The sequence below is a fragment of the Neophocaena asiaeorientalis genome, unplaced genomic scaffold (genome assembly GCF_003031525.2).
Source record: "Neophocaena asiaeorientalis asiaeorientalis breed wild unplaced genomic scaffold, Neophocaena_asiaeorientalis_V1.1 scaffold113, whole genome shotgun sequence".
NCBI classification, from domain to species: domain Eukaryota; kingdom Metazoa; phylum Chordata; class Mammalia; order Artiodactyla; family Phocoenidae; genus Neophocaena; species Neophocaena asiaeorientalis.
In genome coordinates, this window is record NW_020172316.1 from 2,962,117 (window position 1) to 2,981,483 (window position 19,367).

The 19,367-nt window shown below is 34.3% G+C and overlaps 1 protein-coding gene across 1 annotated transcript in view; it reads left to right on the forward strand.

Moving 5' to 3' along the window:
* The window catches only part of NCKAP1 (NCK associated protein 1), a 99,589-nt gene that overhangs the window by 66,068 nt on the left and 14,154 nt on the right, over positions 1 to 19,367 (forward strand). The window contains exons 18-25 of the mRNA XM_024766872.1: positions 1,312 to 1,444; positions 5,875 to 5,994; positions 6,640 to 6,779; positions 7,644 to 7,775; positions 10,081 to 10,299; positions 10,488 to 10,618; positions 10,849 to 10,946; positions 18,564 to 18,657. Coding sequence (XP_024622640.1) covers positions 1,312 to 1,444; positions 5,875 to 5,994; positions 6,640 to 6,779; positions 7,644 to 7,775; positions 10,081 to 10,299; positions 10,488 to 10,618; positions 10,849 to 10,946; positions 18,564 to 18,657 — 1,067 coding nt within the window. The remainder of the gene's footprint in view (positions 1 to 1,311; positions 1,445 to 5,874; positions 5,995 to 6,639; positions 6,780 to 7,643; positions 7,776 to 10,080; positions 10,300 to 10,487; positions 10,619 to 10,848; positions 10,947 to 18,563; positions 18,658 to 19,367) is intronic.

A 19,367-nucleotide genomic window follows, 5' to 3' on the forward strand; every position in this document is an offset into this window, starting at 1 on the left:
GGCGGACTCTTAACCACTGCGCCACCAGGGAAGCCCCATAATATGGTTCTTGAAGAAGGTCATGTTTTTGTTTCCTTAATGTCTAATATAGTTGGTACTTAATAAATATCTAAATGAATAAGTGAGCCTGATTGTAATAAAAGTAATAGACAGTGGTGTCAGGACTCAAACTTAAGTATTCTTACACCAGAGCTGTACAATAACAACTCTGTTTCTGCTTCCTGACCTTTTTTCCTTTAGGGAAGTTGATGGGAATAGTCTAGTAGATCCCTTTAATTCTAAAATGCTGAGATAGTCTCAGTGGATAGTGATAGTAGTTTCTTTGTATTGAATAGAGATCATTATGAAAAGTGTCTCGTTGCTTTTATTTTTGGGGGAAAAAACCAATCTACACTGATTTTTGCAGTTTGTAGTATGGCTTTAATTAGCAGTGTTACAGAAGAAATCCAAATCGCCAGGTGGGGAAGACATAGGGATCTCTTAATGCAACTCATGAAACACAGTTATCACATAACAAGTTTGTAAGAATTTTAAGGATTATTTGGAACCCTATCCTATTGTCTGACCCAAAGGCTACCTTGGAAAGAAAATGGAACATTTTACGTTTAGGTGTTTTTGAGCTACAGAAAGCTTCCTATTGCAAAAGAAGGATACAGCAATCAGAAATTCCTCTTCTCTTTCTTGGAAATAAAGGCACTTTGAATAATGTTTAAAATTTGCAAATTTTCAGTCATTTAATTAGTTTTTATCCATATTTTCTCTTAACCACATTCTTACTTTGTCATATCCAAGATAAAGACATGTTTACGACTTCTGTTTGTCTTCATTATTCCAAGATGTACTATATTTTATCACCTCACATTCTTTTAGATTTAACATCTCTTAAATCCGGAAGTAATTTAAAATTGATGGTGTGTCATTGTTTAATTGACAATGTTTTTCTTTCTTAGTGGTACATAAAATAATGGTGTTTCTTAAAATTGATAGTGACTTAGCTTTGATAAAATTTGATGATGTAAGATTTGAATGTCATATATTCATATGCCATAGATATGGTTTATCTTCTCTTTAATTTTTTTATTTAAAAATGTGTTGATGTTATATAAATAATATTTTTATTACTCTGAAATGATTATTGGTGTGTAAGAGATAACTCTTTGGAAAAATAACTTTTCTTTTCCTAAGAGAATAAATGCTACAGTTGGTAATTTTTACTCACTTGAATCAAATTAAATTAAATATAAGGTACTGGGTCATAAAATTTTAATTTTAACTATAAAAATTGTGATTCTAATTTTTGTTTCCTTATAGTTTTTATAGTCGTGCTTTTGAGAAGATGTTTCAACAATGTTTGGAGTTACCCTCTCAGTCAAGATACTCAATTGCATTCCCACTACTTTGCACTCATTTTATGAGTTGCACACATGAACTGTGTCCAGAAGAGGTAATTTCAGAGTAGTATTGTGATTTATATGGTATGCAGAAAAAACTACTCCAAACATAAAGCTGACCGAATGTTCACAAAGACTCACAAAGTCCTAATTATCTAATCTAGCTGCCCACTTAATGCATCTCTGTGCAGAATCAGAAGAATGCTTGAATAGATATATGATATAGACATAATATATATCTGAATAATCAGATAAATATACATACATGTTTGTAAGAACATATAAAGTCACTTGGAATTACCTTTATTAAAATAGTGAGTCAGGTATTAATATTTATGGTAAAGTTATATAGTGATTGATTTTTGAATGCTTAGTTTTCCTCTGAAACGCTCATTGAAAAGACTTGAAAATTGGAGAGATTACTGACTAAACATAAACATTTCAAAGAGAAATTTCACTGACTCGTCAATATAATAGATACAGTAAGCAAAATCCAGATTTGCTGGTATTTGTAATATATTCACATACAGGCACACACAGTTACTGAGTAATTGAACTACTCAAGTTTTACAGATACCAAGTATCTATCAAAAATGTACTCAGTATTTCTTCTAATCTTTCAAGAAGAAATATCACTTTGTGAGTATGGTAAGAATATATATTAAAATTAAATAGTATTTTAAAAAATAATTTAACTTAGTGTTGAATCCCTTTACTTAGAGCTGCAGAACTTGTCAAAAAAAACTTACAAATAGCAGCATTATTATTATCTTTAAGCATTAGGTAGTATCTGTTGTAGATTGTTTTTCAGCATTCCATTGGAAGCAGACTCAGACAGAAATTAGCCTGCAGGAAGTTTATTAGGGAGTGCTTTTAGGATTAATACCTGTGAGGATATAATACCACCAATTTTAATAGATTTGTAGATTTTTTACAATTAAAAGATTTTTTTCCCCCAGTCGTGACACCTAAGATATATTGTCAGTTTTTCCTCACCATCATCCTTCCCATTAATTACCCATCAAGTCCTCTTCATTTTATTTGTATGGTATATTGTAGTTCAGCTTTTCAATGTTTTTCATCCGTACTGCTAAATGATTTTTCTTCCTTCCATATCTGCCTTAAAGACTAACACAATGCCACCAGAGTGCCTCTTTCCTTCTTAAAGAACCATCAGTGGTTCTCCATTGCATATGGAGAAAGTAAAAATTTCTTAGGCATTTAAAATCCTCAACAATTTGATCTCTACCCCCATTCTTTTTTTTTCTTTTGTTATATGTCTTTAAGAAAAAAAAAATATATATAAACATAAAAATGTAATTTTAAGTATTTAAAATGTATAGTTCAGTGACATTAATTACCTTTACAGTGTTGTGCAACCTCACCACTGTTCATTTCTAAAACTTTCATCACCCCAACCAGAGACTCTGTATACCCTTAAGCAATAACTCCCCATCCTTCAGCATTCCATTGGAATGGTATACTCCAGTCTGCTTTCTATGAATTTGCCTCTTCTAGAGAGTTCATATAAGTGGAATCATACAATGTTTGTCCCTTTGTGTCTGGCCTGTTTCATTTAACATACTGTTTCAAGGCTCATCTGTGTTATAGATATATCAGAACTTTCATTTTATGAATGATAATAATCCATTGTATGTATATATCACATTTTGTTTATCCACAGTCTTCTACTTTCCACTCCCTACTGTAACTATCCCACCTTAGGTAAACTGTACTCATTTACTAGTCTACTTTTTGGCATCTTAGAGGCTTTTTTCCTCATACATAAAATTCATTTCACTACACCTCTACCTGTCGTACTCTTACTTTTTCTTCAGTGATCAGCTTAAATTCACCTCCTCCAAAAAGATTTTCAGCATTCCTCCAGTTAAAATTTGTCTCTCCTTAACCATAGTTTCATAGCACTTTCATCATTATTTTATCTATCATCATCTTACCTGTATCATTTATTTTAACGTTTCTACCTCATTTTGTTGGTAAAGTTATGGTTCCTTAATGGGGTAAGACTCAATTCTTACCAAATAATTACAACAGGTAATTAATAGTGTGTTTATATTTATGTAGAACCATAAAATTTGTACAGCTTTTCTCATCTTTTGTTGCATTTGATTATTACAACAAAGTAACAGCATAGTCAGAACTACTGATAATTTCTGGTGGACTGATGGTTTTTTTCTCCCTATATTCATATAGCTAGTAAGTGGTACTATTCTGTTTTTCATTTAGCTAACTTGTTAAAGCCTGTTATATTCCAGCTGTGCCTTCTTAAACCTGTGATTGAAAGGATGCAAAGACACAGTCTTTACCCTAGACAAATCCGTGATCTGATGATCTGTGTTGTGGTAGAAATATACATGGGGCACTCTGGGAACATTGAGGGAATTCACTTAAGGGTGATGAGGGAATTCACCTAAGAGAGGATAGAGTAAGTTGGTGTGCACAGTTAATAGTTCTCAGTGCAGTCTTGCTTTGTAATTTTAGTTATAGCCATTCATCTCATTTAGATCAGAAAGGTTATAAAAGGCCTCTAGAACAACTTCTTAATGCTGAGGCTTTAGTTTAAGCTGTAGTACTTACAGTGAATTTGAAGAAAGATGGTACCTTTTGAACTAGATTTGAAATTCACACCCTCCTGGGTCAGCAGGATTCCCAGATAATGGTAGCCAGTACTAATGAGAAACTAATTATCATGTTGCTATAACTGTACCATCTAGTAGAGTAGTTCACTCATCTTTTCCAGTTTCCAGTTTCATTGTTTAAAAATCTTCCATATGCTAATGTCTCCTAAATCTATATCTGCAGCCCACACCTTTCCCTTCGAGTTAGATTTTCTCTATATCCTGCTGCAACTTAGATATTTTTAGCCATCTGAAGTGTAACATGTCCAGAATAGAATTATTGATTTTCCACATCCACCGCAACTTGAAGCCTTTCTGTTTTGGGCTCTGCCTTTATATATGTATATATATATATTCAAACTCCTGCCTCTTCTCACCCTTGAACAAGCCACATCATCTTTTGCCTGGTTGATTGTTATTGTCTCCTAAGTGGTCTCTTTGCTTCTGCCATTATCCTCTGTTCTCAGCACAGAGCCAGAGTTAAGAAATCTTAGTTGTTTTCCTTCCAGTCTTAGCATTTTTGAGCCATTGAAGAGAAGTTGTGAAATCAGATCTGTATTTTAAATAAGTTAGTCTAGTAAGTTTGAAGCAGTGCTAGTTCAGAGTTCTTTTTTTCAGGAAGAAGGGATAGCAAGGGATATGTTTTATCTTTCAAGAGTCAGAATTTGGTTAAATAAAATGCAAATGTTTATAATTTAAAATTTTTCCTTAAATAAAGTGAACCATTATTCAATTGTATCTCGTCTGTAGATCCCTTTAGGTTTTGCTTCCTATTCAAGTTTTAAAGGGCATTTAAAATACATTATAAGGTCGCATGGTACATCTAGGAACAGTTATTTTACATGTTTAAGTATTTTTATATTCTTTTATATTATCTTATATTTATTTCAGCATAGAAATAATGTTTGTAATGTCTGCATATGTTTGTTATATAATTATGGAAGATCAGGGAAGGAAAACTTATAAATCTGTCTCCAGAAACTAACACAACATTTTAAATCAACTATACTCCAATAAAATTTTTTTAAAAAGCTGTCTCTTTGTAAGTATTGCAAATGTATAGTGCAAAGTTGTACAGCATTATATACTCAACATTCCAGTTACCATTGATAAGAAAAACCCATTAAACTATTGCAACACCCACCAAAACTAAAATGATACAGAATTCTGTAGCTAGAGATAGATTGATTTGAGTGAGTGTATGTATCTACATATACGTATATAATCTCCCAAACATTAGATATAATGTTCTTTTCTCCCCTGTTGTGTTCAGAAAATGCATTTGTGGTCAGCCTTTTTTTTCTCTTCTGGGATGGGGAGTTTGATTTTAGAGAGTTGAATGCCTTGTGCATTTGCTTGTTTACTGAGTTGATATCTAATGATTTTATTTAAATATTTTAACATTTCTTTTCTGTTTATACACTACAAAATTCTGTGTTTTCAAGATTTTTGTATATAATCAGGTGAGATCAGAAAACATAACTCTTAAGTCTGATCTTTCGTATTGTGTGTTTGATATTTTAGTATTTAAGAACTGGATATAGGACATTGGAATTTGAAAATTAATAGTTTTTCATGTTAAGGAAGACACTGATCCTTTCAGATTCCTTGCAATCATAATTGTATAATCACCAGGTACTTATTTTATGTCGGTTGTGTGCAAATACAGTACGGTAGGTTAGTTGTTAAAAGAGATAAAAGAAATCTATAACATCTCCCATCCTCACTCCTTATTGTAGAATAGACTTGAACCTTATTTTCCATGTTTATTTAAAAAGTGTTTTAATTCAAACTACTTTCTTATCATTTTTATTATTGTTGTTGTTACTGTTTTGCTTTAACAGAGACATCATATTGGAGATCGCAGTCTTTCCTTATGTAATATGTTCCTCGATGAAATGGCCAAACAAGCTAGAAATCTCATCACTGATATTTGCACGGAACAGTGTACTCTTAGTGACCAGGTGATAATTTAAATGTTCCCTTACAGATAGGAAAATTGTGTAGGAAGGCAAGAAAATGATCTCTTAGCTAGTTCTTTTCCATTTTTAAATTTTATTCTCACACTATCAGTAAATCTCATTACCTCATGTTGTGAAACTCCATTATTAGGTTTTTAAAAAATTCCCTCTGTCCTTAGGATTACAGTTTAAAATTAAGCTTCTAGCTTGGCATTCAAGTCCCTTCCTAAGGTAGCTCAAACCACTCTAGCCTGTACTTTATACACCACTACCTAGTCATTCTAACTAGATTCTGAACACATCATGTCCTATCATAGTCTTGGTCTTCATAGGCCATTTTCCTTTCAGTAAAATGTTCTTTCTTATTCCTCATTTGCCTGGTATTTTTTAACTTGTCCTTTAACTGTAGCTTTGGTATAACTACCTCTATGAAGTGTTTCTTCACGCAAGATTTACCTGTTTCTGTTTTTCACCAAGCTGAGTGGGCTCTCCAAGCTGGCTAGGTAAACTCTACATCTCACCTATTACCTCTCTTCTTAGTGCTAGCATGATATTTGCCACATAGTCTGGATTTAGCTAAGGTTTGTTTCAGTAGTTAATGTTTTCAAAATAATTGGTTTGTATGATTTCATTTCTTTTTAAATTTAGTTGCTGCCCAAGCATTGTGCCAAAACCATCAGTCAAGCAGTGAATAAGAAGTCAAAAAAACAGACTGGTAAGAAAGGGGAACCTGAAAGGGAAAAACCAGGAGTTGAGAGCATGAGGAAAAACAGGCTGGTAGTGACCAAGTAAGCCATCCACTATTATTGTATCTTTTTGTTACAGGTAGAGGAGTATTTTTTCATTTTTTGTATGGCATTAGTACTGAGGAAATGCTGGTAATTGTAAATTCTTCATTTCCCAGTTGTTAATTTTTTTGACCTTTGTGAACTTGATTAGCCAGTAAGTGCTTATTTTATCTCAAAATACATATTTTGGATTTTTGAAGAAAATACATGTAACAGATGTCATTTGTCTTTATATGTTGAATATTGAAGACCAAGAATCTGTCTAAAAATTTGGGGGGGTGTACTATAAGCAGTCTATAATTTTCAGTTTATTTAAAGTCAGATGTCTGACACTATTTTGGCATCTTGTCATATATTAGAAAATACTTGACGTCCTTTTTTTTTAATGGGTATATTAGACTAGATAGCATTCAGTGCTGTTTGTTTGTTTGTAGGGGAGGTATAGATGAGCAATAATAGGTGAATATTTTTTGTTTAAAGTAAATTTCCTACTTCCTTGCCTCCTGTGTTGAGCAAGCTATTGGCCATTTTGTAGACAGCTTTCTTCCTCCAGAACAGAAAATACAGCAGGAGTTGGAAATAATTCTTTATGAGTGCAGAATAAGCTTTCTTGTATATTAAGTCAGTATAGTCATCATCTGAATGAAGAAACGAATGATGCTGTCTTTAGAAAATTGCTCTCAAAGGTTAGTGATACCCTTAGAGATTTTGAACTTGTCAGTTCAGATCTTAAGAGAGAAAAAATCGATTTTGCAGTTATTATTCCCAAATAAAGTCTGATATGTTTATAAAATTAATTTTGTATTGCTGTGATGAAATGCTAAAAAAATTTTTTTAATTTACTGTTTAATAATATTTTTTCAGCCTTGATAAATTGCACACTGCACTTTCTGAGTTGTGTTTCTCTATAAATTATGTACCAAACATGGTGGTTTGGGAACATACCTTTACCCCACGAGAATATTTGACTTCTCATCTGGAAATCCGCTTTACTAAGTAAGAAAGAGTATAAAACTGTTTTTGTTTGTTGGTTTAGTTAATGAGTTTGTTATATTTATTCTTCATATCTATGCAATGTTTACTTTTATGAGGGAAAGCATTAGTAGAAATGGTATATAAATAATATATAAATTAGTAGAAACTGTAGTATAAAAAATAATGAACTGGGAAGTATAAAGAATAGTGAACTGGGAATTACTTAAATTATCCAGATTCTTATCCCATATTTATTAACTAGTTGTAACACTGGACAGGCCAGTTAATCTCTGTGAGTCTTAACTTCCTTGTAAGAAAAAGGGAGAAGATTAGAGCAAATCAGTGTACTTCAGCGGACAGGTGGCAACCCAGTAGGATCATGAAATCAGTTTAGAAGGTTGTAGTCAATATTTAAAGGAAGAAAGAAGAGGGAGGGAAGTGAAGAAGGAAGAAGAAATAGGAAAAAAATCAGTGCATTGCATGTAGTAAGTAGAAATACTGCTTCATGAAACTGTTTATGTATGTGTGTACTGTGTTGTGATGCTAGATACATATCTTATAGTGGATCACAGTCAAATGTGTGAAAACCTCAGGACTAGGTGAACACTTAAGTCTTGTGAATTCCAACGTATGCTGTTATGCCAGTAGAATTCTAGACTCTTGAGGCGCTCAATTCTAATTTTATAAGTTATATATATGTTTCTTGAAATATTTTATGTAACAAGTCAGAAATCTTTTAATTTTGTAAATATTGCTTCAGCCTTTTTCTAAAATTACACACTTATTTATTAAAGAAAATATTGATTCAACATGTTTTTCTTGAAGGCCTTAAGGCAATTTATGAAGCAAAATTTTGCCAAAGATTTTTCAAAAACTTTAGCAAAAGGTTGTAGTCACTAACAAGTGTTTGTGCCATATGCATAACATTGTGTTTGTTAAGTACTATGAGTAGTAATGAAACGGTATAAAGCTTAGAGCTTCGACAATTATAGAACAAAGTAGAATGTTTAAATAGGCAGTAAATTGAGTGTTAAGTCATCAGCTGAGAAGAGTCCAGTGTTGAGCAGACTATCTTTTGCTCTTCTTTAGTAAGGTAGGCATCCTGAAAGTGAAACCCAGACTGCTCCAGTATTTAGACCAAAGGGACATTACGCCTTCTGGTATTTATTGCTCTCAACTGGGTGGGGTAGGGAGTGGTGGGTGGAAGGTAGGGTTCAGTTTACAACTCCGTTGTTTTCCTTCTGTAAACAGTCTGGTCCGTTAATCCACGGAGAAGCAGATGTTCTTTTTACCAAACATCTACTTAGTGATCAGGATCAAGGCAAGGCTATATAAACTTGTTTACCTGGGAAAGATATTTATGCCAGGACAAATAGCTTGTGAGTATTAGTTTGTTGATTTTTGCTGATCACTTGAGCACAGTCTTAGGACTTAGGGGCTGTGTACAAGGATAGCAGTTTTTGTCTTGAGTTGTTCTTCTGGGACTGATACTAGTGATGGGGTTTGTCTGGTGTCTTTATGGATTCATCCTTACAAATACAAGTCTAAGATCTTTGTAAATCTAATGCTCAGGGAGTTTTAAAGAAGGTGGCTAATGTGGGAAAAGATAGTTTAGGAAAGTATTTTCAACATTTGTTTCCTTTTAGGCTTATACAGTTTCTTGGGATATAAACCAAACAGATCTGTGTTTTATGTGGTGTGAGTGGTTATTGTACAATAAAGCTTTTGTTGTTGCCATGCTTTGATTGTCATGCATTTTGTTGAGAGGTAACCCTAAGTCAGGCAGGTGTGGGGTCAAATCCTAGACCCACCACTTCCAAACAAATTGACCTTGAGCAGTTTACTTGAATTCTGCACCTTAGTTGTCTTTTTTTTCCCCCTCTATGCAATGGTGCTGATAACCGCATAGTAGGGTTATTAAATATGAAGATTGTAGGTAATATATATAAAGCCTAAAAAACTACTGGCACATAACAGTGCCAAAGGAATTCAGGCTATGGACTAAATAGTCCACTGTACTTGCTGGAGACAGCATATCGTGTTAAAGGAATTTTTTAAACCTCTTTATTCTTAAATAATTTTTATTACTGATGCCCTTAGTATTTTTTTAATCACTTGCATTTCCATTTCATTATACCTTTTAGGTGTATATTCTTTTTTAAAGTTGTTTCTTTGGAAGATAAACATAGTAGTAATTTCATGAACTTGTAACAAAGTGTATTTAAAATTTCATTGCTTATTTAATATTAGAGAGCAGTAGATTGAATGGCCTGTTTATATAGATACAACAATTAGAACTTTTTAATTATTTTTTTACCCCCCCCAGGTCTATTGTTGGAATGACTATGTATAATCAAGCCACACAGGAAATTGCAAAACCATCAGAGCTTCTGACAAGTGTAAGAGCATACATGACTGTACTCCAGTCAATAGAAAACTATGTGCAAATTGATATTACAAGAGTATTTAATAATGTGCTTCTTCAGCAAACACAACATTTAGACAGTCATGGAGAGCCAACCATTACAAGTCTGTACACAAATTGGTAAGGAACATATTTAGAAATTTGGAGTGATATAAAGTTTCTTTGTAATAAATGCGTTCTGAAAGTTTTTTTTTAATGGATAATTGCTCATTCATGTTATTAGTCAACTTTAAAATTATATGCAGTAATGTATACCATAATAAATTTTGAATTAATTTCTCCATTTGTAAATTTACTTTTCGCCTTAGGTATCTGGAAACTTTGTTAAGACAAGTCAGCAATGGTCATATAGCTTATTTCCCTGCAATGAAAGCATTTGTGAACTTACCTACGGAAAATGAATTAACATTTAACGCAGAGGAATATTCTGACATATCAGGTGAATAATACTCTGACATGTTTTAGAGAATGAAGAAAGCTTGATTCTTTTGGTTTTGATTCTGTTGTGACTATTTTTATTCAATTATATGGATAATCATACATTGTATCTTAGACTTAGCTTTGCATTTGTGTTCTTATTTATTCTACTGACTTTTCTTCGGGTTTTCCATTAATAATTTGCTTCTTAAAATATTTGCTCTGTCAAAGTAAAATTCCATTTCCTTTCAGAAATGAGGTCGTTATCAGAACTGCTAGGCCCATATGGTATGAAGTTCCTAAGTGAAAGCCTTATGTGGCATATTTCATCACAAGTTGCTGAACTTAAGGTAATATAGTCTTTATTGATTTTAGCTTTAAAACATTTCAAGAATATGAGCAGCAAGCCTAGAAGCCTCAGGGAACAAATTTCTCATCTTTAATTTCTTGTGTTCTTTTCTGTATGAAATAATAGAAGAATTATGGTCCAGTAATTTAGCTTTTGCCAACTATTTTTTATTTCAGACTGAATAAGCAGATTCTTGTAGAACTGTTTGTATTTTTAGTGCTTCTTTGCCATTTAATGTGGTGGGTTGAGTACTATGATGTGATAATAAAAACTAGTCTATTCATATCTATGAGAATTCAAGGTATCTGATATCCTTAACAGTGCTGCAAGGCCCCTAGAGGATCTGGCCTTCCACTTTTTCTCACCTTTTACACTCCTCCATCCTGGCTGGCCTACTTGCTATTGTGTCATCTCAAAATACTCTTCACTAAGATACTGTCTCAGCTTGTCTTCTCATAACATTCATGTATTTTCAATTATCAGAATATCCCTCCTTGAACACACTTTTAAAAATCGCAACCATTACCTTTTATTGTTTTTATCCAGCTTTATTTGTATTTTACTTGTGACCTTTCATGTCATGCATCTTACGTCACTCACTAGAATAAAAACTCAATTATAAACGCTCTTAAAACCTTGGTGCTAGGCCTTCCCTGGTGGTGCAGTGGTTGCGAATCTACCTGACAATGCAGGGGACACGGGTTCGAGCCCTGGTCTGGGAAGATCCTACATGCCACGGAGCAACTAGGCCCGTGAGCCACAACTACTGAGCCTGTGTGTCTGGAGCCTGTGCTCCGCAACAGGAGAGGCTGTGATAGTGAGAGGCCTGCGTACCACAATGAGGAGTGGCCCCTGCTTGCCACAACTAGAGAAAGCCCTCGTACAGAAACGAAGACCCAACACAGCCAAAAATTAATTTAGTTAATTAATTAATTAAAAAAAAAAAACACCTTGGTGCTAAATTAGTGTCCAGCACATAGTAGTGCTTGGTAAATATCTGTTGGATTCAAAAATAAAAACAGGTAGCTTTCCTTACTCTACTTTGTTCTAGGACTTTTCTAAGCTCTTTATATATTTTTTATTAACTCCTTTAAATTCTTAAAACTGCTATTGTCCCTGTTTTACAAATTAGAAAAGTAAGACCAAGAAAGATTAAGTAACTTGTCCAGGCTCACATGCTAATAAGTGGTGAAACTTTTAATTTGAATCTATATAGTCTATCTGGCTCCAGAGTTTATACTAGTACCCTACTACACTGTCTTGAGAAATGCAAGAGATCTTAGCAGTCAGCTAACCCACCCTTATCTGATGCTGGAATATACATTTTTCTGGGTGGATGATTTGGTCTTCTTGAAAATGAGGCAGTCGTATCAATTACTGCATATCTCTAGTTATGTTAATATCTAAGTAGTAATTTTTGATTGGTCCTCATTCTTACATCAAGAGGTAGAGACTGCCTCTAACAACATGACCCTTCACATATTTAGAAACTTTTGTTGGTATTACCTTTCTCTTCCCTAAGTGAAGTATATTCATATTTAGTCTCACTCTCTTCTGTTACAAATTCTGTCTTACTGGTGTCACTTTTAGAGGCTGGTGCCCTGAACTGAGAATAAACTTCAGCTAGAGATCTGAGTAGTGAGGGTGCACCTACTTACCCGGGACACCATACTTACTGATACAGTTTAAGATAGCATCAGCACTTTACATAGCTATACCATCCTGTTTTCAACTTGGAATCAGGTACCCTTCCCCCTTCCTCCTTCTCCTTTCCTCCTTTCCCCTGTCCCCCTCCCCTTTTGTTTTCATATACAGACTTGAACTAGGCTTTCTACATCTTGTATTTTGTGTGATTTCGTTTTTTAGACCTTTATTTTTGTTCCTTTAATAATTTATCTTGTTAGATATTGTTCATTATTTCTGGATTTTTTTTAGTTCAGATTTTGTCATAGTCTTTCAGTAATCCTTTTATAAACTTAACTGTCTTAGCTATGTCCTTAAGTATCAATGTTATCAAATACATTCCTATTCTTTAAAAGAAATGGAAGGAGCTTATGTTTTAACATTTCTCTTTTGTATCTTGGAATGACCATATTTTCTTTCTCAGATATTAAAATTTAATTTAAAGTTGATGTCATAATAGTATAGTGTTGACTTCTTTTTTAATACTATGAGTTTTCTGACTCATGAGTGTTATTTCTTGGCTGGATTCTTTTTCAAATATTTGGTAATATTAAACCTGAGTTAAAAAGCTAGACAAGAGAAACTTTTTGTGTAAGAACTTAGATTTATTATCTTTGGAGATACATGGGTGTGAATTAGCTTGGGTTTCTCATTAAATGTAGTATACCCCAAAACCAAGATGGTTTAGGATACTAAAATTTTTTTCTCTAAAACTTTTGATTTTAGTAATCTATTTGATTTTCCTTAACTTTTCTTTTTACCTTCATAAAAACTTGCCTATTTTATTAATGATTTAATGTTAGTTGTAAGACTTTTAGAAAATCACATAATTATGTTTTGGTATTTAGGGGCTTTTTATTTTTATTTTTTTGCTTCTCAAACACTAAATCCTGATTTAGTTGAGTATTTTTCAGACGTCTTCTTCATGTGGTCAACCGTAAATATGAAAGCGTTACATTTCTAGCATTGTGCCCATTATCATTTAGATTTCTGCAAAACAAAGCTAGTCCTGAGGATTTAGTTTTCTGGAATTGCACAGTGCTTTACAGTGGTTTTCTTAGAGATCCTTCTTAATAATCCCAAATTGTAATTCAGATTTCTCTGAATTTATTATTTTTTTAATTAATTAATTTATTTATTTTGGCTGCGTTGGATCTTCATTGCTACACGTGGGCTTTCTCTAGTTGTGGCGAGCGGGGGCTACTCTTCATTGCAGTGTGCAGGCTACTCTTTGTTGCAGCGCACAGGCTTCTCACTGTGGTGGCTTCTCTTATTGTGGAGTATGGGCTCTAGGCACGTGGGCTTCAGGAGCTGTGGCTCGCGGGCTTAGTTGCTCCGTGGCATGTGGGATCTTTCCCGACCAGGGATCGAACCCATGTCCCCTGCATTGGCAGGTGGATTCTTAACCACTGAGCCACCAGGGAAGTCCCTCTGAATTTAACTACTTGTATATTATTAAGAACTGGAGGTGTTATTTATGACTTTGTATTCTCAGCCTCTGTGTACTGAGGCATACTTCAATGTGTATTCTTATAATTTATTCCATAAGAAATCTTATGATCATAATATAATGGTGTTTCATATAGACAAGTTCAGTATGTTTTATACTGTTCAGTGTGTTTTATATCTCATTGAGATAAATCTCCAAAAGTACTTGTCTATCAGTGCTGATTCTAATTGCTTTGCATTTTTCAGTGTCCTATAAAATTACTTTCCTTAGAATACAAATTTATGAAATTACAGAAGTAAAATAACATACAGATTGCTGCTTCCAATACTGGTAGGCTAGGTTATTTAGATCAACTTTTCCCTTAAGGACAACTCTTTTGAAATGTATATATATATACATATATATATGAAACATTTTCTAAAAAAGAGCTAAAAGGGCAGTGAGGTGTTTATTTCTAGGCTAAAATCAAGGAAAGCCCTGGAAGCCACTGTGCTGATGTGAGGACATTTGCTGATCCAGAAGTAACATTTGTTAAGATTCAGCTGAGTCTTGGTGGTCTTGTGGCACAAGGGGCTCCATAATCAAAACCCAAAGACTGCCCAGAGTGGGAGTGGAAAGGAATTCTGCTTAAATTCCCTTTCACCCTCTTTACATAGATACCCCAAAGAGTTATACCTTCAGGGTAACAGTGAACTGGAAATGATTCACACACACCCCCGTACCCCAGGATTTTCAGCCCTGTTTGTGTTACTCTTTTTGTTTTGAATCTCAAGTCTTGAATGTGTATTAAAAGTGGTCCTAGATTAGTAGTGCCCCAAGGTGCTTGGCAGACGCTAATAAAAATCCTCTCTGGAGAAAGGTATCTTCATCCTAGGATTCAAATGATTCCTGCAAATAATTTTTCACATGCAGTCACCTCCAGCTGAAGAGTGGAAGTCCGTTGGAGATTAAGGGAGGGAGGAGGGAGAAGGTCTAATACATCTGGCTGGCTATCATGATTCTTAGGTCGTTCTCCCTTTCTCTCTGGCCACCTTCTGTTCCTGATGTTCCTGAATGTAGAGTCTTCCTTGTCAGCATCACTTCTTAAGACGATGAGAAGTTGGGTGTGTAACGACCCCCTCCCCCTTACAGACATGTAATAACCCTCTTGTTATCAAGCCCAAGTCTTCCTTTCTATGCCACTGCCTACAATTTCTGAGTCCTACCTAGGCCCTGAGGCTTGCATTAGCGTGCCTTCTGCATAGTATCTCACCTACAGGAACTTAACTGCTCAAATTTCTCATCTCCACTTATTCTTTGCTCCAGTTTTCATCTTCTAGAATTTTGTTGGCGTCTCTCATTCTTCTTTTATCTCCTTTGTTACCAAAGATTTATGCCTTTTTATTTTTTTCCTATCACTTCAGTGTATTTCTGAAAGAAGCAGAGTTTAGACATACATATAGAGTTCTCTACATTTAGCCAGCATGTAGTCTACATACTTGTTTGAACATTTCTATACGACAAATTTCTGAAAGTGGATCATTTTTTTCTGATATTGTCAAATATCCCTCAGAAAAGATTGTAACTCACACTCCCCATATTAGAGCATGATGATACCGAAATAGCATTTTAATCTTTATGAAATTAGTGAATACAGTGTTTTGGGGGGAATTATAATATTTTTAAGATAGTTCTGTAACATCTTAGCTTTTAATTTTCTCTATTTTTATTTTTTATATTTAATCTAAACTGACATAAACTAAATATTATGTGGCTGCATCTTGTTTTTATCTTAAAGATTACCTTAATTGATTGTTTCAGTTCCTGTTTTAGCTGAGGACCTTTTTTATTTCAGAGTAAATTTGTGGGCCAATTAAAAAAAGGAAAGCTTCTTTATACTTAATGGTTGTGAGTAAATCATGTGTCAGACATAGTCAACACTATGCACATGTACTAATGATAAAACGTGTTTATTACTTTCTGGAGAAGAAAACAACCAGTGTCTCCATTCCTACTAAAATTCTTGGGGTGTTTCATGTGGAGTTGTGCCCATCGAGTCAACTTCTTCAAGTCTTGCCAGTTCTTTCAGTTCTTCTAGTTCTTCAGAGTCCTAGAAGGATGAAGTAAGAAATTTAAATATGAATTGTGCCAAGAATTTAACACTTTCTAACAGAAAACCAACATTTTTTTTAGTAGTCTTGATTCTTTTCACTTGATTAGTCTCAGTTTGTTCCAAACCATTTAGTTATAATTCCTAGTTACAGCTTTTGGGCCATTTGTCAGAGATATTAATCAATGGCTTTACATGTATAGAAAGCTCTGTTTCAGGGTGCAATTGAGGGAGAAAAGAAATTTATATAAACTGTACTTTTAAGAGGAGACATCATTAACTTTTTTTTAAGAGTAATGTGCAAACAAATAATTCGGGGTAATCGTTCTTAAACCATGGTCCCCAGATAGCAGTGGCAGCCTTGCCTTGGATCTTAATAAAAATGCACAAGTTTTGGTTCTACCTAAGATCTGCTAAATCAGAACCTGTGGAGCTAGAACCCAACAAGTCCTCCAGATCATTCTGATGCACACTGAAGATTAACAACCATTTCTTTGGGGATTAAGAGCATGGATTTTAAAATCAGGCATACCTGAATTTAAATTCCAAATTCCACTGTTTAATATCTATAACTTTGGGCAAGTTATCTAACTTCTCTGAGCCTTAGTTTTCTCAGTTGTGAAATTGGACTGTCACCTCCCTCATTTGGATCAGGGTAAATGGGATTGTTTGTAAATTGCCTAGTAGAGGAGCTTAAAAATGATTACAGAATCTTACTATTAAATATATACAATAATTTATTGATTCTAAAACAATTATCCTATATTAGCATTTCTGAAATTATACATGTCTTATAGTCATATGATTAGAAAACATTGTGTCAGTTTAATTGGTAGAGGTTCTTTTTAAATTTATTTAATTTATTTATTTTTGGCTACATTGGGTCTTCGTTGCCATGAGCGGGCTTTCTCTAGTTGCGGCAAGCGGGGGCTACTCTTCATCGCGGTGCGCGGACTTCTCATTGCGGTAGCTTCTCTTGTTGCGGAGCACAGGCTCTATGTGCGTGGGCTTCAGTAGTTGCAGCACGCGGGCTTCAGTAGTTGCAGCACGCGGGCTTCAGTAGTTGCGACACGCAGGCTCAGTAGTTGTGGCTCGCGGACTCTAGAGTGCAGGCTCAGTAGTTGTGGTGCACTGGCTTAGTTGCTCCACGGCATGTGGGATCTTCCCAGACCATGTCCCCTGCATTGGCAGGCAGATTCTTAACCACTGCGCCACCAGGGAAGCCTGAGTTTTTTTCTTAATGGCACATTAGATAATGGTGCATTTAATATTCATTGCTGTCTTTGATTCACTGATACATGATATTATGTTCAAGGTGCGTGAGCACAGTCAAGGTTGGGCATATATTTGAGTGTATACTGATTGATGGGACAAGTATTGAATAGGCCTCAGAGAGAGCAGGTAGTCTAATTAGACACTGTAGAGGTTGAATTTAGCAAATAAATGTTACTGGAGCTGAACATCTGAATGAGAGCATAAACAGAAATGATCTCAAGTGGAACATAAGCAAAATTCATACTAGTATGGGAAAAATTACTTTTATAGATTTTCCATGGAGTTTTTCATGCTCCTCTTAAATCAGTTGTCATCAGCCTTTGGCTTGTAACACAACCACTATGGCACTTCAACAATATGCTTGCTACATACATCTCCACACCCAGACCTGCTGAATTGAGATATCCAGGCTTTCCAAATACATATACCCACTACCTCTGCCAGAATAAAATTAATTATATTTGTTTGAGTTATAACTTTTAAATGAAATTACTTTTCCAGTACTCCTTTTAAGAAAAGCATTGTTTAATGAGTTATACTTTTCTTAATTAGCTATCCTTCACTCTCTTCCCTCTCTTCTCTTCCCTTTTCTCAGTGGTCCCTGAAAGAGGAGGTAGATAATTGACATTTCCTTTTTGTGCTAGGAAACATTGCTCTGTTCTCTGTGAAGTGGTACCATACCCCTACAAGTTTTTCTCCCTCTGATTATATATATATCCAATGATGAACTCTAGGCTACCTTTAGCCAGCTTTAACTTTAGCAAGTTCTTTTTGTTTTAGTTGGAATTTATTGCTCTCTGTATCCACTTCAGTGTCTGCTTTTTATTATTGGTGCTGTTCTGTGTCTAAGCAGAAGATAATCCTTTATACTACTACTTATCTTTATTGCTTTTTCCTGAACTCCTCCCTTCTTGAATTTGCAAACTGAAGGAAAACATTAATTTTATGTAAATAATTTTAAAATTCTTTTATGAAAACAATAACAGAAACATAGCATAGAGCATCTAGATTTCATGTATTATTTTTCCTACTTGCTAGATTGTAATTTCCAAGCATGTTCTTATCTCATCAACATAAGGAGGTCTATGCCTGACCTAGGATCTTCCTTTTCCTTTCTTTAGAAACTTGTGGTGGAAAATGTTGATGTGCTAACACAAATGAGGACCAGCTTTGACAAACCCGACCAGATGGCTGCACTCTTTAAAAGATTATCATGTGAGTAAATCATGATACTTTTTATAAGCATTAAGAACACCTTGACACTCGGTATTTAGCTTTTGCTCAAATTTTATAAATATAAATAGTAAGTTATGAAAAATACTCTTCAGTAATGAGGAGAACTAGAAAATTTTTGCAGTCAAAGGAACTTTTAAGTGAATGGCTTACCTGTTTCATATTTTGTTTTCTTTACAATACTCTTAGTACCATGTGTCAGATATTTGATATCATTATCAATTAGTTCATGAACCCATTAAATTAAATACAATAAGTCTATATTAATTTAGACTGAAGGAGATTTAACTTTAGAGTCTGTAATTTTCTGAAAATCAACTTTATCGAGGTATTGCTTATGTAAGTAAAATGCACACATTTAAGTGAACGGTGTGATGGATTTTGACAAATGTTGTGTACATCCACATAACCATTACCACAGTCAAGATGTAGAGCAGTCCAGTCACCTCAGAAAACTTCTCATGACTCTTTGTAGTCAGTTTCACACCGTTAGACAGTGACTGATCTGATTTCTATCACTGTAGATTAAATTTGCCTGTTCCAAAACTTCATATAAACAGAATCACACAGTATATACTCTTTTGTATATATTGTTGAGATTCACCCCTCTGTGTTAAGTGAATCAGTACTTTGTTCCTTTTATTGCTAACTAGTATTCATTGTATGAAAACCTGAGCCTACAACTTAAAAAA